Source organism: Drosophila tropicalis, unplaced genomic scaffold, assembly GCF_018151085.1.
Source record: "Drosophila tropicalis isolate 14030-0801.00 unplaced genomic scaffold, ASM1815108v1 contig_694, whole genome shotgun sequence".
Lineage (NCBI taxonomy): Eukaryota > Metazoa > Arthropoda > Insecta > Diptera > Drosophilidae > Drosophila > Drosophila tropicalis.
In genome coordinates, this window is record NW_027173176.1 from 4,458,305 (window position 1) to 4,483,402 (window position 25,098).

General features: G+C 37.2%; 2 protein-coding genes across 2 annotated transcripts in view; one reads left to right on the forward strand and one right to left on the reverse strand.

The window, feature by feature from the left end:
- Nucleotides 1–412: 412 nt before the first annotated feature.
- The window catches only part of dally (division abnormally delayed protein), an 83,471-nt gene continuing 58,785 nt past the window's right edge, over nt 413–25,098 (reverse strand). The window contains exons 2-9 of the mRNA XM_068292613.1: nt 17,263–17,406; nt 5,918–6,041; nt 5,363–5,848; nt 5,029–5,218; nt 3,836–4,017; nt 2,992–3,199; nt 2,778–2,919; nt 413–2,707 (exon numbers count right to left, since the gene is read on the reverse strand). Of these exons, the coding sequence (XP_068148714.1) occupies nt 2,544–2,707; nt 2,778–2,919; nt 2,992–3,199; nt 3,836–4,017; nt 5,029–5,218; nt 5,363–5,848; nt 5,918–6,041; nt 17,263–17,406 (1,640 nt within the window). The 3' untranslated portion in view covers nt 413–2,543. The remainder of the gene's footprint in view (nt 2,708–2,777; nt 2,920–2,991; nt 3,200–3,835; nt 4,018–5,028; nt 5,219–5,362; nt 5,849–5,917; nt 6,042–17,262; nt 17,407–25,098) is intronic.
- LOC137578975 (uncharacterized) lies at nt 3,303–3,794 on the forward strand. The gene is made up of 2 exons (XM_068292614.1): nt 3,303–3,479; nt 3,564–3,794. Exons 1-2 carry the CDS (start codon nt 3,396–3,398, stop codon nt 3,699–3,701), a joined length of 222 nt encoding a protein of 73 aa, XP_068148715.1. The 5' UTR covers nt 3,303–3,395; the 3' UTR covers nt 3,702–3,794.

Here is a 25,098-nt window from a genome sequence, read left to right on the forward strand (position 1 = left end):
TGTAGTTGTTATTGTTTTTTTTTTTTTTTTTTTTGTTCAGGCATCTAAAAAGTAGTACATTTAACTTTTCTTTAATTCTTTGTGTTTTTTTTTTAGTTTTTTTTTTGTTTTTTGTTTTGTTTTTGTGCACAAATGTTTATGTTTGCATTGGTTATCATCGAATAGATTTACAACATATGGTTTTGTTGCTGTTGTTGTTGCTTTTGCGGTATACATAAGTTACAATTTAATATGTTGGGTTTTTTGTTTTACGTATAACTTAAATATTATTAATCACATGCAATAGTTAAAAAATAATCATAATACAAAAAAAAAAAAAAAAAAAAAAAACATAATTATACATATAGTTTAACAAACACATACAATATGCATTTTTGCCATTGAATCAATTACATACAATAAGATAGATCAATTTTGTTGTTGTTGTTTTGTAGTAGTTGTTGTTGTTCTTATGGTTGCTGTGTGTGTATTATGCGTGTGTGTGTGTGTGTGTTGTTTTTCAATCGATTTGTATGTTGTTTATTTGTTATTCAATTGGCTACTAACTAAATTTTCTTTTTTTTTTTTTCTTTCTTTTGTTCTGCTCTTTTTACACATTACATGCTAAAATTGTTACAGTTTTTACGCGCTAGCATATAATTATATTCATTAATTAGTTAAATCTTATTGCTGTTAATTATATATATATATATATTTATGTATATATATATATATTGTTTATGCATATTTCTCATTTTATATATATATAATTAATTGTTTTTTTTTTTTAGAGTGTCGCCAGCACTGCAGCACTGCCTGCATTTTTGTTTTTTATAAATTGTTTGTGTCGTATTTTGTTTTGCAGCGCTTTGCAACACTGTAAAGTATCTGTTAGATTGCAACAATAGTTTTTTGTTTTTTCATATCCATTTCCGTTTCCGCTTTCGTTTTCGTTTCTAATGCCATTTTGCACCACTAAAAAATTGCCTTCAGTTGTGAATTGAGTTAATGATATCAAATTTCTTATCTTTTTTTGGGTGTGCGCTCTATTCAATTAAGAAAAAACACGAATTTTGCTTTTCCTTTGCTTCCAAATAGACCCTTTTCACATTGTTCAAGTGAAATTTACATCTGATCTGATTTTCGTTTGTGGTTTTTTTGTTGTTTCACACATTTCTTAACCATTTCCAGTGCATAACTTTCTAGTATTTAGTTTTTAGTTAATATATTGCTACAATAATATACATATATGTATATATATATCAATAGATTTTCATATCCTTTGCTTTTCTTTCTTTTTTTTGTTTTGTTTTTGCGTATAAAGCTGTAAGTCTTCTAGTTTTTCCGTAAAGTGCATTTTACTCAACTAAATTCCATTAATTTGCATTTCGCTTCTCTTTTTTGTTACTTTTTGTTTTGCAATGTTTTTTTTTTTTGTAGTTTTCTTTCAGTTCGAAATGTGTAGACAACAATATTAATTTAATTCATGTTTTGCTTAGTTTGTTTGTAACATTTGTGAGTGTGTGTGTGTGTGTGTTTTGGAGTTTCTCTTATATCCTGTCAGAGCTTTCTTTTTACTTTCTCTTTGTTTTGTTTCTGTGTCTATCTATGTTTAGCTAAATTCTGATATTTACGTATTAAGAACTTTGAATTGTATTCTCTTTTTTTCATTTAATTTGAATTGTGCCAGAGATAGCTGCGTATTGTAAATATGTTTCATAGATTCGTATTTCAGTATTTCTTTTTTTTTTATTATTATTATTTTTTTCGTTTACACACCAAAAAAGAAGGAACAACTTTGCTTTGAACATTGAGCTTTATGTACGGAGATACAATATACATATATATATATGTAATTATGTTTGTTTGTTTGTATGTATACATCTATTTGTGTAACTAGCATTATATAGCAATTTATGTATCTGAACATTTAGAACAGAGTTTCTGCTTCTTTTCTCTATTTTCTTTGAGCCTATTGGGTTTTGTGTTTATATAAATTTTTCTCATTCATCTTGGTTTTTGCATTTTTTTTTTTTTTTTTTTTTTTTTTTTTTTTAAGACTCTCCAACACTTTTTATATGGCACAACAAGTCTAGTTGGATGCTGCATGGAAATTCGAAATGATTTAATTAAATAGAATGGAAAACGCTAGAAGAACAATAATTAATGTGGTTCGAGGTGTGAAAGTTGTGGAGAGGAAGGGTAGGGGAGGTGGGGCGTGAATGTCAAGGGGGAGGTTAGAGAGGCTTTCCGAATTTCGTTATTTCTGAATGCTTTTCTCTTTGTTTTTGCTTAGAGGCTAATAAATTACTTGTAACAACTTAAAAATTACACAAATAATAATAGAATAATAATAATAATAATAATAATAATGATAAAATAGATTAATTCGTAAATGGTTTTTTACTTTCCACTTGATTTTGGGTTTTCTTTGTGGAGCTCTCTTCTTTTGTTTTAGACGCGGCATTATTTTTAAATATGTTTATTAATTGTTTTGCATATTTTTTGTTTAATTGTATTTCTTGTTTTTTTTTTTTTTTTTTTTTTGGATTTAAGCCGCTGCTTTAACTGCAACTGCTGTAGAGTATTGTGACTAGTGTGAGAAGGAGACACATTGCAGTGACTGCCGGCGAATTGGATGAGCTGTTTTCATTGTTCTCCCGCGACTGAGTGTCATTTGTGCCAGTTGGCATAATATCGGATGACTCCTTGATGTAAGGTGTGGTACCTAGAGGAAAGGAAAATAAGAGGCCGATGAGGAGGATGCGAGGAGATGGGTCTATATGATGTCTTCTTACCATCGCCGGAACCATCGCCAGAGCCTTGGACATTGCCGCCATACTCGTCATCATCGTCGCTAATGACACCGCCTCCTCCAGAACCCTCGTGTCCCATATCGCTTTGAATATCATGCAATTGCATATAATTGAATGCTGGGGCCTATGCAAGAGAGAGGCAGAGTGGGAAAATGAGGGGGAGTGGGCATGGAAAAGGTATTCCTCTTCGACTTACCGCTGCTCCAATGCTCTTGCGTATCTTGATTAGCTTGTCAACCAGCTCATTCAATTTGCTAACCTGCGTCTGTGTCTCCCATGGCACCTCGGGGTTGTAACGTTGCGTATCCGTGCCGGGAGTCATCAGCAATTGTGTATAGTCGCCCACACGATCGCCTGTCCAGCACATATGATCGTCATTTTGTGTGTATTCCTCGTCACAGAAACTAAACGAAAATGAGCACAGAACAAAAAGTGGAGTCTTAGTAAGCTTTGAGATGTTTAGTTGGAAAGGCAATAGCTCTAGATGCTCATAAACCTTTGGCTTCTCTCTGAGTTAAGATTTCGAAAATTCTCTTAAAAAATAAACTAGAAAAAAGGAAGAACTTTCTGCTAGACGACAACGACTGGACTCCGACCAATATGTTAAAGGAAATTATTCTGTTTGTCCATCGCCAAACACATCGTTTTTGTTTGGCCCGTCCCCATCCGGCGGTGATTCGTGGTGTAAGTGTGTGAAGGAGTTTCTCCTTCTCCTTTTCCTTCTCAACTCAAATCGGCATTGTAATCGATTGCCTCCTTTCCCTTCAGGGCTGTCGCACTCCCGTGAAGCATAGCGTTTGGGTCAATGTGGTATTCTTTATTGCCGTCTTTGCTCCACTCTATATGTGCCTGTTGCGGGATGCTTTCGGCATGTTGCGTAATTTCAACAAAAAGGACCGTGACTAGCCATGACAAAGATCACCGGTCATAAGCAGTTCCTCGTTTATTAGTTTATGGCATTCAATATATATTAACTTGTTGTGGCATTGTCGCTGTAAATTCCTTTGTTTTCTTTCACACTTTCTTTCTTTTTCACTTACTTGTAGACAATATTCGTATAGATCTCCTTGGACTTGTCAATGGTGGTGAGAAAGTGGGCGATGCCTGTCTCTGGTGGTGAGGCCCACTTTATTGATGGCAGCTGATGCATTTGAGAACGTGTCTCCTTCTCAGCGCTTGTCAATGAGGGCAAGAGATTGGGCGTTCCGCATGTCTTCTTGACCTGCATGAGGGAGAGATAAAGAGAGAGAGACAGTTAGAGAGGGGAGCTTAAATACTTCCTTTTTGGACTTTCTGGTCATCTTGTACGCTCTGCTAATCGTCTCTGTTCATGCAATGCGCACGTGTGACAGTTAATCTGCCCCCTCCCTTCTAGCTACCCACCCAACCACTCCCCACCTTATCCCCTCTTCTCTCATTAGCTTTTAATGCGCTCGTCGCCTTGCATGTAGATGGCAACTCAACTTGGGACAACAACAACCGAAACTTAATGCAATCTAATTTAGCATTTTAAATTCATTTCGGCATGTCAATTATGCACAAAAAAAGAGGGGCAATTCATGGAAGGGGGCAGGGGCGAGGGGTGGTGGCGCAGCACTTTAATTGAATGTCATGTGCACATTTAACAAGCACTGGAAATGCCACAAATGTTTTTTTTTTTTGTTTTTACTTAACGAAAACAAAAACCAAAACAACAAAAAACGCACTCGTAAATGGCCACACCAAGCCAAGTTGGTTCAAGTTGGTGGTGCGGTGGCTCAGTGGTGCAATGGCCCGCATAAAAATTCATTTAAAATGTTCATAAATTAAATAGCAATTAAATCATTGCAATGTTTTATGTCCTTGGACAATGGGGAAACATGTTTCCGTATCATATGACAAAACAGAGAGAGGCAGAGAGAGAGAGAAGGCCTCTGTCTCAGATACAGATAGGCAACTGCATTCCATTGAAAGATTTTGGATAAGTAAGATGAATATGTTTAACCAGATGAGGTCAACACTTTGAATTGAAAGTACATACATAGATTTCTAATATTACGACTTGAAACTTGAGGCCTAACTAAGTTTAGATTATCCTTTAATGTCGAAAAACAATTTGTAGTCCCTTTTCATAGCAGCAAGAGCTTAATCAGATCTTATAAATTCAATGAGGATGTCTATCAGGTCTTCCCAATTAGCAATTCGAAGTTCCATCCCTTTTTTCGCACATTCCTTCAAATGAAGTCAAACTTACCTTCTTCTCCAACTCGGGGCCGTTCTCCATGGCACGCATTATGGCCTCGGATAGCTTAGTATCCAATTGCTTGATGGTGTTCATGATGCCATTGTCGGAACGTATGTGATTGCTAACAAGATTTTCCAATGCCTCGACCACACTTGACCAGGGACTATCCAAGAGACCAGCATACTGGGCCGAGCAACCGCTGTACCCAAGAGAACCAAAAAAAAAAAGACAGAGAGAGAGAAAATAGCAGGCATTAGATAATCTTTGAAGCAATTTAAACCATTGATCCATCCATCCCACACTTTCGACATGGCCATCCCCTATGGCCTTATGGATTACTTACCGCATCACATTCATGCAATAGCTGTAGCACACTTTGGGCCGGCCATGCGATTGTCCTGCTGCCTGCTGCTGCTGTATGCCATTGCAGTTGGGACAATAGTGCATCTTGAGGAGATGCATTTTGCACGTATCTGTCAATTGCTGGCCATAGAGGGCATCCGCCTCGCTCAGCACTTCGGCGCTCTGGAGCAGGGCGCTCATAAAAACGTTGGCCATGTGCACACTTTGCAGGAGATTGCTTTGGATCTCCTTCGGTATGTCGCCGAAGGGCTGCAGCTCATCAAAGTTGCGCTTCAGGCAATTGATGTAGTCCTCATGCATTTCACCATAATTGTCCTTGCTCAGGTGGACAGCCTGATGATAGGCGACAGGAAATAGCTGCACAAAGAACTTGTGCAAGGCATCCTCCAAACTGCTTTGTATATTGCTGTTCAAGCCCTTGCTCTGGCCATTGCTGTTCGTGTAGTTTGATGTGTACACCAGATGGCTAAGCAATGAAAGAGATGGAGAAAATTAAATTGCCATAAGAGTGAGGGACTAAGACTTATATACGAACTTCATGATTTCCGTGTACAATTGACGTATCATCATTCGTGACAATGGAACCATCCTAATGTAGACCTTTGAGAACACGGTCAATGTCTTGTTCTCCGATTGTTGAGCTAGCTCCAGCACGTGACCTGCAAAGGACCAATCAAAGAGAAGTATAAGTAGGAGAAAAACTAAACCGCAAACACACACACACACACATCAGAAGGAAAATGTATTGTTATTATTTTGTTTTTCCTGCACAGATTCCCAGCGAAATTTAATCACTTTGCAACAGTGTTGCAAGTTTTCTCTCTATGGATTTGCCACAGAAAAACTTTTACCGATTCTAATGGCCCGTTTGGGATTTGTGTTGCCTTCCATTTGCTTAAGTCTCCTTTTTCTTTATTATTATTTCCACTTTCTCACTTTCATAATAAATAAACTGTGTGTGTGTGTGTGTGTGAGCTTTTACTTAATGAAATTAAACTTAATCGACTACTTGATAGATTGACTTTGATTCCACACACAATTATTATCTCTCCCAAATGGTAAGAGATCAATTTAGTTAAATTACTCAAAGCCTAAGTTGGATAACTTTTATCTTGAGATCCAAATTCAAGAATTTTCCAAATTGTGTGAGAATTTCTTTCAATTGGACAAGCAAAGATTGTTTGGCATGGCGTAATTTATTTACACTTAATTTTATGCCAATTTATTGCTAATTTTTTGTCTGATTTGCAGCCCATATCAATCTTTATTATCTCCACACAAATCTTGAACTCGATTTGATCAATTTATGCACATAAATACACACACACACACAGATACACACTTATGCGAAAACAAGTGACACAACATTATCTGTCAAAGTGTCAGCAACATTTGTCCAAGTCGATTTAAATATTGATTTGCTATCGATGAATACGAACCCCTCCTACCCCCCTCCACGCCCCTCTTTTGCGCCTTGTCATTATCGCAGCTAATACGATGAGATTACAAATGACCAAAAAAAAAAAAAAAAAAACGAACAGAGGCGAATCCAAGATATAAGTATAGGTGTTAGGGGGCGGGGGCAGAGAAACTGTCAAATTGGCATGTGATTTCTCACCGAGAGACCCCAAGAATCGAGAATCAAGAATCGAGAGGTTGAGAAGTCGAAAGAGACAACGCTGATTTGTCCCTGATATGGACAAAAAAGACAAAAAAAAAAAATAACAACGACCAAAGAGAATCTAATTTGCATGGCCTGAGAATTTTTGCGCGTTTCGTTTTCAAATGAAAGTGTCAATCTTTTTGTTAATTGGCAAAAGGCAAATACGAAACAGCAACAACAACAACAACCAAAACAAACAACATGACACGAAAAAACATTTCGAAAAGGCAAAGTGTTTTCCTTTTTGGTTCCCTTTTTTTTCTCTTTATCACTCTATTTTGGTTTTGACTTTTCGCACAGTGGTTTTTATCCACCACACATTAGAAATTTGCATGCAACTCGGATCTGAATAGATTGAATTGATTGATTCTATCTTAATCATTTGATTTAGATCTTGACTAGTCGACACGACTCTTGACACCAAATCAGATATGTCTATGAAACGCTTTCAATCCAGAACTGAGGCTGAGACTGAGTTTGAAATGGATATCTAATAGATTAGAGAGACTTTATTTCAGATTAACCTATATATATATTATCTCTTTCCCTTCATATTGTGTCTTCTAGGGTATCAATAGTTCGGTGCGTTTGTCTTTTGCACTTTCTGTGCTGTGTGTGTGCGGCTCATTTTGATTTTAGTGATGTTGTTGAAGCATTTCCGTTCTCAGCATTTCAGTTCTTGATTTTTGTGTTTTTTTCTTTCGATTTTTGGGCTTGGCTTTTGGCTTGGGATTGATGCCAGGGCCTGGCCTGGTCCGTCTGCATTTGAGCTGTGTGTGTGTGTGTGTGTGTGGTTTATCGGCTAATGGCCTTTGATGCGTCATCTGGCATGGATTGGTATATGTATGGCAAGAGTTTTGAGTTTGAGTTTACCCTTCGATGGAATTGTTAGTTAGTTTTGTTGTTTTCAAATTAAATAAACACAAAAATATGTGTATAGAATTCAGAGTGAAAAAGTAAAAGAGAGAGAGAGAGTGGAGAGGGAGATAGTAAGAGTCTAATGCTGGTGTAAGCATTTATCAATTGCTGACAATTGCAGGATGCGATAAACAGAGTCAATCAATTGATTTAACGCGTCAGCTCTGGCTAAAATAATAATAATAACAATTGTTGTTCTTGCTCTGTCGTTGTTGTTGTCAAATTTATGACACTGCGACAATGCGTCAATGATAGAGCATAACAAAGAGCTCGCTGGGAGAGGGGCGGGAGCCACAGCAGCACATGGAGAAGTAGGTGGTGATTGTGGCAGTGTGGTTGGAGTCCATCGCACATCCTGTTGCCGCTAATCGCATTGACGTCGTGACTGGCGGAAGCATTTAATTATTAACACGACAGAACCCCCCCTTCCATGCTCTCGATTTCCCCTTTACCTTCTTATCCCACCCCCCAACAGACACATCATTCCGTTCCGCTGGAACGTGTTGATGCGCGGATATATTCTCACACGATAATTGTTGCAGAAAGTCGAGAGAAGAAAAGAAGGGAGTGGAATGGAGAATAGATTGCCTCATTAGATGGAAGGGGGAGGCGAATTGCTACTACAGCAGGAGAGAGCAGGGTTTGAGGATACCATTTAATCGACAATTTCAAGCAAACGTTCAATTACAGAAAGCGTAATTTCGATTTAAATAGTCTATTATTTTTGAGGTGTTGATAGACGACTTGAAAATTTCATAAAGTTGTCTCATCAACTACAATTAATAAATACACACACACACACACACACTCACAGTCATAGGTATGTAAGTGTGTGTAGGTAAAAACAATTTGCTAAATGAAAACATATGAAGGACAACAAGGGCGCCCATAAAGAGAATTCCATTGGCAAAGGGTTCATTTCAGAGAAGTAAAAATCAACTTGTCATTTAAACAAATGAAAAAACAAAGATCGAAAAACCATTAACTAATAGGATGCCATATATATATTGTTTAATTAAGAAATTAATTGTCATTGTATTGAGTTCTCTGTTGGAATTCATTTTCAGTTTTTAAGCTCAGGTTTTTATTAATTAATTGATGGCTCGGTAAACTTTATTTGGTCTTTGCCAATACTTCTTAAATTTTAATTTCATTTTCAAGTTTGGCAGAACAAAACTTACAAAATAACTCAAATATATCGAAATATATTCATCATCTGACTACAGATCATAAGATCATAAAGTAATTTGCTTGTTGTTAGATATTATGGATTTTGAAATACAATAAAGTTTCGATATTTTATCACTAAAGACTAATCTACTACAATGAAAGCTTTCTAGAGTTTCTTATAAGACGAATTGGAAAGAGGCCTCTAATAAGATAAAAGTAAATCCTAAGTGAACGATTCAACTAATTTCAAATATGGGCACTTTAATATAATTTCTGTAAATGTAAATTGTGAAGTTTTGTCTGCTTAATTTAAATATCATTAGCTACGCTCATGGCCATGGGGCAATGCTGCGTATACTTGATATTATTGCAGCTGCCTTTGTTTGGCTTAATATGCGCAATTAAGTTGAGGTTTTCACACACACACAACGCCCACTATAGGGAAAAGGACAAACACACACACACACACACACACACACACACACACACACACACACACAGATACTTGAATCTTTGAAGCACTCAATCGAAAACTGGCCACTGGCCTGGACTCTCAGTTACATTTCTATATCTTTGTATCTCTGGTAAATTGTAAACTCAACAACATTTCACCTGCGGCTAGAGACAACATTTTGACTTCATATGCAATTTGTTGTGCAACTAATTGCAATTTGTGTGTCTCTCTCTCTCTCTCTCTCTCTCTCTCTCTCTATCTTATTCTCTATCTATTTCCATGTTAACCTATCTATATGTGTATGTGCTTGTGTGTGTCTTTTAGACAATTAACTAAGGGTAAGTTTTATTGTAGCAAGAACTTAATATAAAGCAAAGCAAATGGCTTTGCCAATGAAACATGAAAATTTCATTAAGCTCAGGTTTTTCAAAAACCAAAAACCGAATAGGCAAGAGATAAACCAAAGGATAGAGTGAGAGAGAGAGAGAGAGGGGTGGGGGGAAGGGGCAAAAAAGAGACACATAGATAGATGGATAGATAGATGCTCGTTGGATGGATGGATAGATAAAGCAAAAGGGATTCAAAACGAACCAAGTCATCCTCGTCGTCGTCGTCGTTGCCGTTGTCGTCACACATGGAGAGTTGGACTAATGGGCAAACACAGACAATGAAATTGAATTAGACAACGTTTTGGTCCCCAAAGTAGTTAGCCAAAAGCAATGGAGACTGAGACGGAAACTCTGGCTCTGCCCACGCCATTGACGACGACCTGGCCACTAAAAATACCTGCACACACTCACACATACACACATACAGACATTTATATGTGCATATATAGGAGTTCATTCATATGGCCTTAAAGTGCGCCTTATTGCCATTCGTAGAGCAAATATCACTTTTAGTAAGTCTCTCTCTCTCTCTCTTTGTCTCATCGTTTCGCTCTCGCTTTAGCAGAGGAGACTCTTCATTTCTTCATTGCTTCATTAGAAGGAGCAGGCGGCAGGAGTGCGATGAGATTAGCATGCCTTATGCCCAGGTTCGACCGGTTTTTTTTTTTTCTTTTTGGAGGCCCTGAGGCCAAGCCCCGAAACGTTGTGCGGGGGGCATGGAAACGGGGGGCAATGGGATGCGGCAGATGCGCGGCAGACCGCGGTCCGCACAACTCAAAGTTTTGTGTTGTTGTTTCCCACGCCATGGCAAATATGCAGCATAAGCACATACTCACACTCACACACACACACACACAGTCAACCCACAGGTTTAGTTTAGTTTTATTTTGCCCGCTATTTTTTTCTTTTCTCATTCTTCTGCCGCTTTTTATTTGTAGTTTGTGCGTTGTGTTTTTTTATATTTTTTTTTTTGTTTTTATATTGGATTTTGTTTTTTGTTGTTGTTGTTGTTGCTGTTCCTTTGGTTGTTTTGTTTTTAGTCTCTCCTGTTTCGAGATGCTCCTTACTGGTGGCTCCACCTCCCTGGGGCTGCGTTCCTGTGCGGATATTACAATTTTAGTATCTGCCGCTTTTTCTTTTTTATTTGCATTTTATATGCATGTATTTCTTTTCTTTACTATCCGCACCAGTCCGCCTTCCGCTCTCACCTCACATACCTCTTTCACTCCTCTCGATTTACCCTCCTGCGTGTGTGTGTGTGTGTGTGTTGCTATTGCCAATCCTCCCAAGTTCTATTCTGCTTTGGCATCCGTTGCCGCCTTATGAATGCCAAAGCAACTTTGTTAGTGCTCTTCATTTTTCTCCTCTATCTCCCTCTTGAATTGCTGTTGCTGTTGCTGCTTTCGGTTGTACCTCAGCTTAGCTTTTTAGCCGCGTTTAGTTTCGTTTTGAACTTCTTTTCAAGTTCCTTTTTTCTTGCTCTGTTCTGTTCTGTTCAGTTCAGTTCAGTTTTTGTTTCTTTCTTTCGTCGTTGCTGTCGTCTGTCCGTCTGGTCTGGTGGAGCAGTCAGGCAGGCACTCCTGGAGCTGTTACCGCCTGCTGCTGCTGCTGCTGTTGTCCATGACGTTGCCACAGTGGGGCATAAGACCTCAACGGAGTCATGGGAGTCTGAATTTGATCATATGCTTCATCAAGAATTGAAATTTATTTCTAAATTTACGTTTTCTAATATCTCTACACAACACTGCAACTCTCGTGAAAAAACTTTGCAGCACTAAAGTAGGCCAACGGTGCACAAAAACTTAAATATTTTCTCAAGTAATCATAAATTTTGTGTCTAGGCTTAAGATACTAACTAAACTTAGTAAAGGAATAGCATGAAAGTAGCCAAAACTAGCTACTCAACATTTGTCCTTTTTTGGCATTCCGATTGGAGCTGTTAAATTTACATCAGTTGTAATGCATAATTAATTTGCTGAATGCTCTGCTCCACTGTGCATCTTCGTCACTTTAAGTGCATGTATTGTAACTAGCTATCTGCAGGCGTGCCAGCCTGCGACTGAGCCTGTGCCCGGGCACACCCCTCTGGCAATGGCAACAGCAATCATCCATCCCAGCTACATACATATAGAGACTATGGAGTTGACTATCCTCCTCATTCTGCTCCAACGATCTGCTCGTCCATCCGTCTGTCCAACCGACCGACCACTCCAACAGCTGTGAGCTCTTGGCAATACTCTTGCTACCCTTGCTAGCCCGGTTTTAGGGTCGTCTTTGGGGCCTCTTCTTACACAATGTCAAAGTAATTGGATGACTTTTCATTGTTGGAGTGGAGTCAACCTGCTTCGTTTTTTTTTCTACCTCCTTTTCCTTCCAGCTTTCATGTTGTCTGCTCTGCTCTCTTTTGACATATTGAAATGCTTGAAAGCATATGCATCAATTGCTTGGTTGAGAGGGTGGAATGAGAAGGTTGGTTATCGCCCTCTCTCTCTCTTTCTCCAACAGTTTTGCCATTTTTGGTGGCGCTTTCAACATTCAATTTGCAAGCGAGCAACTAACTAATTATGATAATTACCAATAGAGAGCTACTAAATACAGGTAACTGACAAACAAAGCGGATCAGATCAGAGCAGACAAAATGGCTCCAGCTTTTGTTTTAGTCTTTGTATTATACTAATAAGAACAACAACAACAAAAATTGAAACTCGTTTGGAAAACCGCAAGATAATTCCACAACCATAACAAATTGTATTTATGTATATATTGATTTTGGTATTTGGAAATACGCAAATAATTATAATTATGTGTCGCATTAACTGGTTTCTTTCATTTGCCTTTCAGAGAGGGCTCTTGTTGTGGAGGGGGGGAGTAGGGTGTGGGGGCGTTCAAGTTTTAGTTTTGATCTTAAATTTCCTGGTCGTTTCATTGAGAAATTTTAGATGCTGCATCAAGGTCACCTACGAAAATGGAGACGCATTTTGTGTGTGTGTGTGTGTGTGTGTGTTTAACTGATGCTTGGACTCAAAGAGCACATCATAAATTGACCAAAACGAACGTGTTGAAGCTAAATAAAAATAAAACCTTCACTTGTGCGTTCTGTCAAACGAGTTTGAAATGTGAATCAAGCGAAAGAGTGACGAAATGTGAGTGAGTGATTAACGAAATCCAATGTGAAAGAAAAAGTGACCCATTTGACAAAGGAAAAAAAAGATGATCTTCTTCTTCTTTCTCTCTCTATTGTCACATGATTACGACAAATCTGCAAGTAGGTTTCGGTAATTCAAATTGGTAATGAATAGGTAGACGTTTGTTCAATAGGGTTCGATTAAATTTGACAAGCTTCACGATGGACGAAAATGATACTCAAACGTCTCCCTTTAAAGATCGAAATCTTGAGTTTCTGAAATGGAGGTTTTTACTTGAGATTGACTCGAAATTGATTTAAAGTTTTCATTTAACGATTTCTCTCTCTCCAAACCAGCAGCAGCAGCAGGAATCGTCCATTTTGCTGAGTCTTAATCCCATGCCAAGTTTTACCTTGATTGAGAAAACCTTTCAATAAGTCTTCAAAATCCCAGCTTAACTTCAATTTTCTGTTGTCACACACTCTCCCCCACACACACACACACACTCGATTGGTGTTGCTGCTCCTCGACCATAGTAAAAACTAATGACAACAACAGCAACTCAAACTCTCTAACTCCTAACTACAACTTGCAGGCACTTGCATTGTTGGTACTCGTAAACCACCTTACAGCTTCCAGCACTTTTGTGTGTACCTGTGTGTGTTCCCCTGTGTGTGTGTCTGTAACAAGACAAACAAAAGCCAAGCTAACAAGCGATGGTGGCCAAAAAACCACTTTAGCCGGTAAAGACAAGGCAAGATATGACCAAGAAGCAGCAGCCAGGAAAGCTGCGACTTATGAAAGTGCACGCATGGCAAGTTGTAGTTGCAGTTGCCACAAAAATAAAGAAATAATATTTTTTGTTGTTTTTTTCATCTTTCTTTTTTTTTTTTTTGTGCCAGCAGTAAGTCAGCATTTGGAACTTTTATGCAGGCGCACGCCCATCTCTAAGGGGGAGGCAGGGGATGATGATGATGATGACGAAGACGACAATGACAACGACGACGACGACGACGACGACTTGGTAAGTGCAATGGAGACGCATTAAGGAGAAGGAGGTGTGTTTGGTGGTGAGGGAGGCCGAGGAGGGAGAATGGAGGGCGACGTAGGCGGGTTAGAGTTTGTTGTAAGCTGCGGAACGTGTTTAAACACGCAAATACTTGCTTAAAAATAATACGGCAAAAGCAACAAAAATAAAATGTAAAGCGGAACACATGCAATCATGCAACATCAGCAACAATAACAACAACAACAACAACAACAACAATTGGAGACGCACACACAATAAGCAAAAGGAAACGGAAAGAAACAAAAGAGGAGCAGGAGGAGCAGTTGGCGTCTTTAAAGTCAGTGGAGAAGATAGTTTGGTTGCCTGCTGCCTGCCTGCCTGCATTTTGCGCCATTCAATGCTCAAGGCAAAAGAAAAACCAAACCAACAGGAAGGAAGCTTGCGCTTGTATTGCATATGCCAAGAGCTTCTTCTTCTTCTCTACTTTGTGTGTGTGTGTGTGTGTGTGACACCAAATAGAAATATGCATTTATTTTTCCCTTACAATCATATTTTATGCGTAATTTTGCCAGCAGCACCAGCAGCCAACTTGCAACAGCAGCCAAAGCAGGCATCATCAGCAACAGCAACAGCCAAAAAAAAAGGCAAGAAAAGAAAAGAAACAATTGCAAAATGCATAAAATTTTATAGTTGCGTATTTTGCATGGAGGTGCCAAAAGGCAGACACACAGACACACACACACACAAACAGCCATTGAGGAAAATACAAGACACAAATATCACGCATACGCACGGTCTGCCGTAAAGTAAATCAATTTTTATGGCCGTCTGTTAGGGATGCGCGCGTGTCAAGACATAAAAAAGTGCTTCGTACACGTTATACATATATGTACATATATGTTTGTATATTCCAAGTACTTATGGGGACGGGGCTGGCGGCAAAGAAAATAGTTACGAGTGCAGTGAGAGAGACTCACATAAGTCCCCCTACTCCCATCTATTTCAAATTATTGTATGTATGGGCATTCAAGGAATTTCTAAAGAGGAAATAAATGAAAATGGCTCCTAATAAGAGTAACAAACAATCAGAGTTTGCCACTTGAAAGGAAATCTATCTATCTATCCAACAGGTTGAATTCAATGGCAGGAAATGGAAAAGCGGAAGTGAAACTGAACCCCAGAGAAATATCTTGCTAACAATCTTAAGATCTCAACTAAAACTAACGATTCTCTTTGTGTCAATTCTTTTTCCTCCTATTCTCTTTTTGTTTAAATGATTTCTTGTGGTTTTTTGGTTTATTTTTCAAATAGTTTTAGATTTTTTCTCGTATATGCATATCGATTTAGAATTTGTAAATAAATTGTATAACATGAATTGCATTTCCGTTTAAATTGAAATATTTAGAAATCTTTTTCGGTTAATTCATTTATTCAAGCATTCATTCATTTGTTTATTCATTCATACATTCATTAAGCACGCGTCTCATTTGGTTTTTTATTTTTTGTTTAGCTCATAAATAAAATAAATTGCTCTTTAAATTGAATTTTTAGATTTCGTTGATTGCATTTTAATTTTTTGTCTTTATTTTTTTTCTTTTTGTATTTGTATTTGTTGTTGATTATTATTTTTTTTTTTTTTTTCAAACCTTAACGTGGGATATTTTCATTGAGGTTTCGTTTTTTTTTTCGCGTTTTCTGTGACATCATGCGATAAAACAAGAAATGCTAAATGAATGTTAAATGAATGTTCCTTCAGTGAGAGCGAGAGAGGAGGGGTGAGAGAAAGAGAAAGGATTGTTTTGGACTTTTGACTCTTATGTATATTGATCATCATGTCTTATAAGAAAATGAATAATTTATTAATCAATTTGCGGCAATTGAAAGTTTTTGCTTAAAAGCCTTTAACTTGGATCTATTTATTATGCCTCAGAAATTGGTTTCGCTTAAGTAACATTCTCTCATTTGGTTACTCATTTGCAGGGTATCTGTATAGTTGAATGGGCGTTAGGGCCATGTCAATGAAAGATATAAATTGAATTTCATATGACAAATTAACCAAATGCAAATACAACAACAACCAACCAACAGAAAGTGTTACGAAACAAGGAAGGTTTTGTTCTTTTGTTGCTTTGTTTTTTTGTTGTGCTTTTAAATTTTAAATGCGCGCCCATTTCCAAGAATTGCAGACAGCAGCAGCAGAACCAGAACAACAACAATAACTACATATATGAAACTTCAACGAGCAGCAATGTCAGCGACAAGGGGCAACATCAGCCCGAGTTCTGGGCACGCCTTTAAATGCGAGATTTACAACATGTACGACAACAATTTGCAGGCATTGTGTTGAAAAAAACCAAAAACCAGGAGGAGGATGAGGAGTATATGAGATGCATATACATACCAATATAAATACACATAAATATGGACGTGGTTGTGTGTGTTTGTCCCAAAACGTGACCCAGACAAAGTTTGCAAATTGTCTAAAAAGCGACAACAGCAACAACAACAAGATTATTTAATGCCTTTTTAATTAGATGCAGTCGCGTTTGTTGCATTTCAAAACAGGGGGCAACACCACCAACCACCGCCGCCACGACCACCACACCACATCTGTCCATATATATAGATATATATTGATTTTTAATGCGTATGGTTAAATAATATGAATTGGACATTATCTATAGACCACTTTGATCTGCATACAAATTCAAATTACAAATCAATTTTGCGTTTCAAGTTTAATTCAGTTGAAAACTCAATTCAGATTTCAAGGCAAAGTTATACTCATCTTTATCATCATCATCATCATGATCATCATTATCATAATCATAATCATCATCGACATCGGCATCCAAAAATTGTTGGACCCACGTCTAGCATTTGCATAATATAAATTATTTATTGCCACGAAAATGTGCTTGGAAGTAAAAACAAAAAAAAATAAAACTTTGCAGACTTTTCATTTGCATAAAAAGCCATTTGCCATTTTACCAGGCTGCACTCATTCGCATTCGTATGTACTCAAACTCAAACTCAAACGCAAACTGAAACTGAAACTCATATTCATAATCACACCCAAAATGTATGGCCGAGTGTCTCGTAATCATTTTCAATTTCCTTTCTTAATGTTTGTTTCAATTTCTCATACTCACTCTGAAATTGTTTGGCTGTCTCATCGAGAATGCCGCGCAGGCTGCTTGTGTGATGATGCAGCAGTTGCTCAAATTTGCCGGATGCCTTTTGCCGTAACTCCTGTTCGGTGGCATTGTTACAACAATTGCCGCCGCATATGGCGCCTGAAAGTAGACAATAAATGATGAGATGACATATAAGTAATTTCCATAGACAATTGCAATTGATAAGGTTTCTTGATGGTGATAAATAGCCATTTAAATGTGCCCAAAAGTGTCCCAAGCAAAAAAAGAAGGCCACAAATCACTTGCCTAAATTAATCTATATTATATATAAACATAGGCAAACTAACCATATATATATTCAGAGACTTCAATTTCCTATTCGTGTCCTTTTTTCCCCCATCATGTCATGCCTAGTGCCCATATCATTTTCAAATTATCGCCTATGGCAAATATTTACTCTAAGCTCACATCTATGGGTGTGTGTGTGTGTGTGTGGGTGGGTGGGTGGCTTTATTCCGTTTAATTGTTTATGGGCTTTAGTTTTTGCGGTGGGCGTATGTGTGTGTGTAAGCCAATCACAACAACAAAATAACCAGGGAAAATCATATAGTATATACATATATCTGCAGATACTTGTTTAGTTGCTGCTGCCGCTGGCGCCACCCATCACGTTGATATAATGCCTTCGCGTGGGTTTCTCATATTCGGTTTTCTTTCTTATCATACACTTACTTAACTTGGTTAATTTCATTTACTCAAGAAGTTTGCAAATGCCAATTGAACAGTATGAATTAGCCAAGTTATCTTCTCCTCTGAAAGTTTCTAACTTTTAATATCAAAGTCAGACTTCCTCTGGCTCTTTTCTATTTTGTCTTATTGATCTTTGCATTAACAGTTTTTACCATTATTCTTTTTATTAGTTTATTTTATATCTTTTTCAATTCGTGCTTAGTAATTTAGCTTGAATATTATTTTTTTATATACAAAGAAACTATTGATTGACTTGCAAGTTCTTTTCAAAAATCAATAAAAAGAAATATGATCAACATTAATATAGCTTTGCATTGAATCTAAAGATCAGTCAGCTGAGGCTAATGCCTAATATATGCATAATACTACAATAGGAACAATCAGGCCACAAGATCATCACTATCTATCTATCTATCCATCTATCTGTCTATGTGTATTGTATTCATACCCATCATAAATGAATAAAAATCACACATATTCAAATATGCTATGAGTGAAAAATATAAAACCACGACGTTAACTTTTATTGCTAAGACAAATTTGTTTTGAATGTTGGACCTTACAGAGTATTGCTAGTTCGTTGTATGGCTAATTAGGGTTGTTTTTTTTTTTATACTTTGTTTGGAATATTTTTTGTCTCTTGGTGGGCAACTAGTTTGCTATTTTATCATTGGCGGGTTGGAGCGTTAATAACTTTTAAATTGCTCATAATTACAAATTTGTTGCCGCTGCTGCTCCTTCTTCTTGGCAGTTCCATCATTCTCCTCTTTCTGCTTGTTGTTGCGTCTCTCCCTCTCTCTCACTCTCTGTTTATGCCTTATAAATTAAGCTTGGCCATAAAAATTCACAGCATGTTACAAAGTGCTTACAATTTTTACTCAGCGCTGCCATTTAAAATGATTGTTTTTTCAGCTGCCAAATACACAAACGACACAACTAAAAGTCGAGCAAAGCCACTTTGAGGTTGCTGTCGGTATTTCTTCTGCTGTTTCTCCCTATTTATTTCTCAGTTGTTTCTATCATTTTTCTTTCTCGGTTTCGGAAAATCGCTCTGCTAATGACAATGTGTAGACCAAACTTGTACTTTACCACTATAGAGAGCACACAGCATAAGGAAAGTGGGCTAAATCGTTTGCCAACTTATGTACTAATCGCTGTGCCCTAGAAAAAAAGAAACTCTAATGAATAGACCAGGAAAAGTAGCAGCAACGAATCGAAATGTTGCAAGAACTGCAGACGGAAGAGGAACTTTTGTTGTTGGGTTGGGGATTTTGTTTCATCGTTAAATAAATACATGGCAAGTGATTGAGATTTCTGCAGATAAAAATGAAAGAATTTACAATTTATTTATGGCTATTACTTGCTAATTGCTTTTACAACTTCTATCTGAGTCCACACTCAAACAAAAGAAAGTTGCTGGAATGAATATTCTTTCAAATATAGTTTACATAGTTCGAATAATTGTTAATTTTGTAGGATAGTTTAAAATTTGACAACATTTTAGATGAAACTAGAAAGATATATTAGATTAGCAAAATATTCGATTTCAATTTGCATACTTCTTCTTTTATTGTTTTGTCCTCTTTCAAATCTATTTCATAAATTATTAGCAAAGTTTCGAAAATTTGATTAAACTATTTCTTTCATTTAAATAAAAAAGAGAATTCTAACTAAAATGATAAACTAGTTTATTTAGAGAGTGAAATGCTGTGTTCACTGTTGCGGTGGGGCGAGGGTGGGGGATCATTTTCTGGTGTGGGCTGATGACATAAATTTAAAAAACAAAACAAAAGCGAGCGACAAGCTTTTCATGACAACTGCAATGACTACAAAAACAATAACAACAATAAAAGCAGCAACAGCAGCAGCCGCTTTTGAGCAATCGACTTTTATGGTTCAAAATTGTCGATGAGACCTTTATTTATATTGCTGTCTGCCTATTTTGTCTTTATAGTTTATAATTTGAATTAATGGCTTTTACATGATGTTTATGTGAATGCCTCGAAAACCTACTCACACACACACATGAACACACTAATACATTTGATACATATATATGCAAATATATGCCTCGATTCGGTGGCCATATGTTGCCATCATAAAATTAGCAAACAAAATGAGTTTGAGGCAAAAAAAAAAAAAGCTGTCAAAATGACTGATCAGCCAGATGCGCTTAGAGTATATCTAGAAAATACATATTCATACATACATATATATTTACTTTTGATTCAGAAAAGTTGTTGAAAGCAAGGGCAACAGCAGAGGAGGGGGATGGGACTTTACTGCAAATATCAATAGTTGCAGTAGTCAAAGTTAATGCTCATCTCGAGTGAGACAAATGGATGTTGGTCATCCGACCACAGACAGAGGAATCTTCATTTGTTTCTCGTTTCCATGCTCGTCTATATTCCTATTTTATTTCTCTCTCTCTCTCTCCGCCTGACACCGCAGAAAAAGCCATGACATATATTTTTCCTCATGTCATGCATTGCAAATTAAACATAGATGGCAGCCCACAAGCCTACAAAAAATGTGCACGAAATTGAAACTGATGCCGCCTTCACCTTTCGCTTCTTCTTTCACATGTGGTTAAAACTTGGCTAGGAATAGAAATAAAAAATTGAGAGGGAGAGAGAGGCAGAGGGAGGGGTAGAAAAAGCAAGATTCAATTGCAGACTAGAACGGTTTACTGCTGCCTGATGACATCTCCTCAACAAAACGAAAGCCATTGATCCATTTGACAGACAGGCAGGGGAAGAATGAAAAGAAAAACAAACAAATTTTTTAAATGCAATTCGTTTTTTAGCCATGATTCTTTGGCATATCGATTAAGTGATCGAATAAGCCTTAGGGCCCACAGTCGACAGTCGCCAGTTACCCCACATTCCACATGATGTGTTTATGCGTTTTTAGTTTTTTCTTTCTTCTTTCGTTTTTTACCATAAATCTCCTAAACTTGCTTTTTCACATATGTATACTGTATGGCATGAGGCCAGAAATGGAGTCAGACTTGGAGGCGTCAGTCAGTCCTTTATCTCGTTATACTTTTCGCTTCTCTCTCACACACACACACACACAGAGAAAGAGAGACTGCAATGTTTTCTGTTCTACTGGGGGAATTCTTCGTTCGTTTTTCAACTTTTGGCGTTTTGTAGCCCCAGCTCCAAAAGAGCTCAAAACTCGAGCAGCAGCAAAAATTCAATTCAATTGCCACAACGTGACACATACACTCACACATAGATATATGTATGTACATTCATACATACACTCATGATGAATATAATAGGTACACCCTTTAAAATTTAATTTAAATTAGCACAACTTTTTTTCTTTTACCTTAATCACCAAAATTTAAATGCACATTTGTTTATTGAACATTTGTGTATTGTTTACCATAATTTGGAAAAGAAAAATTATTTTATTCAAAAGTTACAACAAAAAATATGAAATTTCACAATTTCGTGCTTGATGAAAATAATAGGTACACTTTAATTGACTAAGTTTTTTTTTTTTTTTTTTTGGTTTTGAAATCACTGAAAATCTATTTTTGTTTCATTATCTGATTAATATGGAATGTATCCACCTTAATATTACCGTTACTTTTCCCATCCGATTGGGGATACTCTTAATCAAAGCTTGGCAGGACTCTATAGAAATCTTCTTCGACGCACTCCCACAATTGTCGGTTGTTGCCACTTTTTTCTGTTCGAGACTGATCCTATAGCTCACCCCACAAGTTATCGATGAGATTCAGATCACGAGACTAACTGGGTCAAGAGAAAACCACTCCTAACCTAGGAAATTCGGACACTTTCGAGTCCTTGAGAGCCATTGGATCCAAAATGGACAATGATATTAATGTTTTTCCAATTAGGATTTGACTACAAATGGCTAATCTATCAGTTCGTATCGCAAGAAGGGTTCCTTTGATGCGAACCAAAGATTTGATCATGTAGCAAAGATTTCTTAACGACTACTTCACATGGGCAGCATCTGAAGTTCAAAAAAACCGGCCTAATATCCTTCTTAGCAACGAAACTAAAATTTATCTTTTCGGAAATGACTGTTCCTAACATTTAAGGCGCCCTATAACCAAAAACTTTGATCACCGCTACAGTGGTGCATGGTGTTAAAAATATTATAGTGTGGGGTTGTTTGTCTTGGTCAGAACACTATCCAATATTCCTAATATCTGACATGATGGGAGCAGCTGACTATAGGGATGTCCTGGAAAATATTATGCTAGCATATTTAGAGGAAAAAAAGTCCCTGTGGTGGGTTTATCAACAGGATAACGACGTAAAACACACCTCCAAAATTTTAAAAACTTGGTTAGAGGTCAATATAGTGGTCGCTCTTACCTAGCCCACTTAGTCTCCGGATCTGAATCTCATCGATAACTTGTGGGGTGAGCTATAGGATCAGTCTCGAACAGAAAAAAGTGGCAACAACCGACAATTGTGGGAGTGCGTCGAAGAAGATTTCTATAGAGTCCTGCCAAGCTTTGATTAAGAGTATCCCCAATCGGATGGGAAAAGTAACGGTAATATTAAGGTGGATACATTCCATATTAATCAGATAATGAAACAAAAATAGATTTTCAGTGATTTCAAAACCAAAAAAAAAAAAATAAAACTTAGTCAATTAAAGTGTACCTATTATTTTCATCAAGCACGAAATTGTGAAATTTCATATTTTTTGTTGTAACTTTTGAATAAAATAATTTTTCTTTTCCAAATTATGGTAAACAATACACAAATGTTCAATAAACAAATGTGCATTTAAATTTTGGTGATTAAGGTAAAAGAAAAAAAGTTGTGCTAATTTAAAGTCAAAAAAATTAATTTTAAGGGGTGTACCTATTATATTCATCATGAGTGTATATGTACGTATCATTCTGCTGTGGCCCAGAAAAGTATGCTATAGCTTGCCAAATTGCAGAGTGCGAAAGAGAAAAAGAGAGGTTGGGTAAAAAAAAAAAATGCAAATCTCATGCATGGCCAGAAAATGTTGCTTGCTGCTTTTGCCAAAAATATACCAAAGGCACGACCATGACCGCACAAAACAGGATAAAATGTGAACGAGGCCAGAAGCTGAGAGGAATTCTAGGGTAGGATGAAGCAATTTCTGGCCCCGCCTGTCATAGAATTGCATAGGCTTTCAGGCACTTCTTTCTACCATTTTCTTTCTATCTCATTGCTACTGCTGCTGTTTCTGTGTTATTTCGTTCTTATTTTCAGGCCTCGTTGCTGTTGCTGCCTGTCACCGCAAATGCAACTGGCGACGTGTGCGAATTTGTTTACTGTAATTGTCTTCAGTTTGGAGTGTGGGCGGCGGCATGAACAATGGTTGAGTTCTAAGGGGGAAGAACTATTGTTGGATTACACAAGTACACATTCACACACACACAGAAAGCAGAGAAAGAGCGAGGGAGAGAAACAATCAGCCTATGGTTCACTTGTCTTTTGCCATTACCCAACTTGGCTGGCAGCCAAGAAAGCGCTTAGCACCGCAAAAGCACTTGGCTCTTGAGTAGATTTTGCATACCTTGACATATTTTAGGCGTCCTTACTGCACCACCTCAACTCACCTCTCCTCTCCTCACCGACCAGGCACATCTGGTCTGGCCTAGCCAGATGCTCTATGCGTTTTCAATTTGCACAATTTACCGTAAATGTGTTGATAATCATGAATTTGTTAGTCCTACCATTTTGACTCCCTCTGCATGGAAATGTGTGTGCAAATAGACAAAGTATTTCAGAACTTTGACTTAATGTAATGTAATTAAACTCACAGACATAGAGATGAATAATGGCAAGAGCTTTGATAAGGTCAAGAGGCAAAGAGAAAGAGAGAGGGGAGGTACTTTAATCTTTTGTTAAAAATCAGTTTAAAAAATCATAAATATAAATGTTAAAGCAATATTTTTCTATCGTTTATTTAATTTATGGCCTTGATAGAAAATCAATTTATCAATAGAATTTTTTCCACATAAAAAAAAAAAGAAAAAGGAAAATGAAAACCAAATGAAAATACTGCATATATTGGCCAGGTCCATAAATTCTCTAATAAATTTATGAAATGCCAACAGTAAACTCGCCACTCAAATGCAATCCAAAGTAAACAATAAAACCCAAAAGCAGACAGCCAAAACCGAAAACCATAACCAAGAGATAGATGGATAGAGATTGCAGAGGGCTAAAAGAGAAACATCCGTTTCTGTTTTTTGTCGGGTATTCCCCCAACTACTTTTTTAGGCATAGCTAGGTCCTATGGGGACAAAGTGTCAAATGCGCATACATATATATCATAATTTTTGTTATATTTAATGTATTGCGGGGTTTTTATCAACAAATAGTATTATTATTGTTGACAACTACTTGTCAAACACGAAACAACACCAGCGATAACAATTAAGTCAACAGCGAAGGGAGGAAAGAAAGTCAGTCCCCAAACTGTTGAGGAAACATGAAAGGAGGGGCCAAAGTCTATCTATCTATCTATCGATATGCTTGGTCTGTTATACTACCAAATTTTATGGTTCGTTGATTTCTTGTCGTTATGACACGTTCACTTTGGCGTGTGTAGATCATCAGCAGCAGCAGCAGCAAGAACAACATGATCATCAGTTGCGGCAGATCTTCACCAAAAAAAACTCATCTACCCTCTATTCCCCCCTTCTCATCAAACTGTGGGTAGATCGCCAAACGTTCGTTGAACTTCAGTTTCCTTCGTTTTTGTTGGTGTTGTTGTTGTTCTTCCTCTTTTAATGCTTTTGTAGTGTGTTCTAATAATAACTTAAAAAGTTTGACGGCATTAATTAGTTAGTTAGTTTGTGGTTTAAGTAAGCCGCCGCAATTATTTGCAATTTTCAACTATATCTTATCGTTCCAGACGCAAATTATAACGACTCATGGGGGAGATATGGCGCACACGTATAGAAATATATATATTTTGATGTATGTATGTATATATTGTTGTATAATATTTTTGTCAAATCAATGCCAAAAAGCCAATTAAGAATCTGCCCACCATTAAATTGAAATCAAACATTTGGATTTTGTTTTATTTGTTTGTCTGTGTGGCAATTTTTTCAAGTGC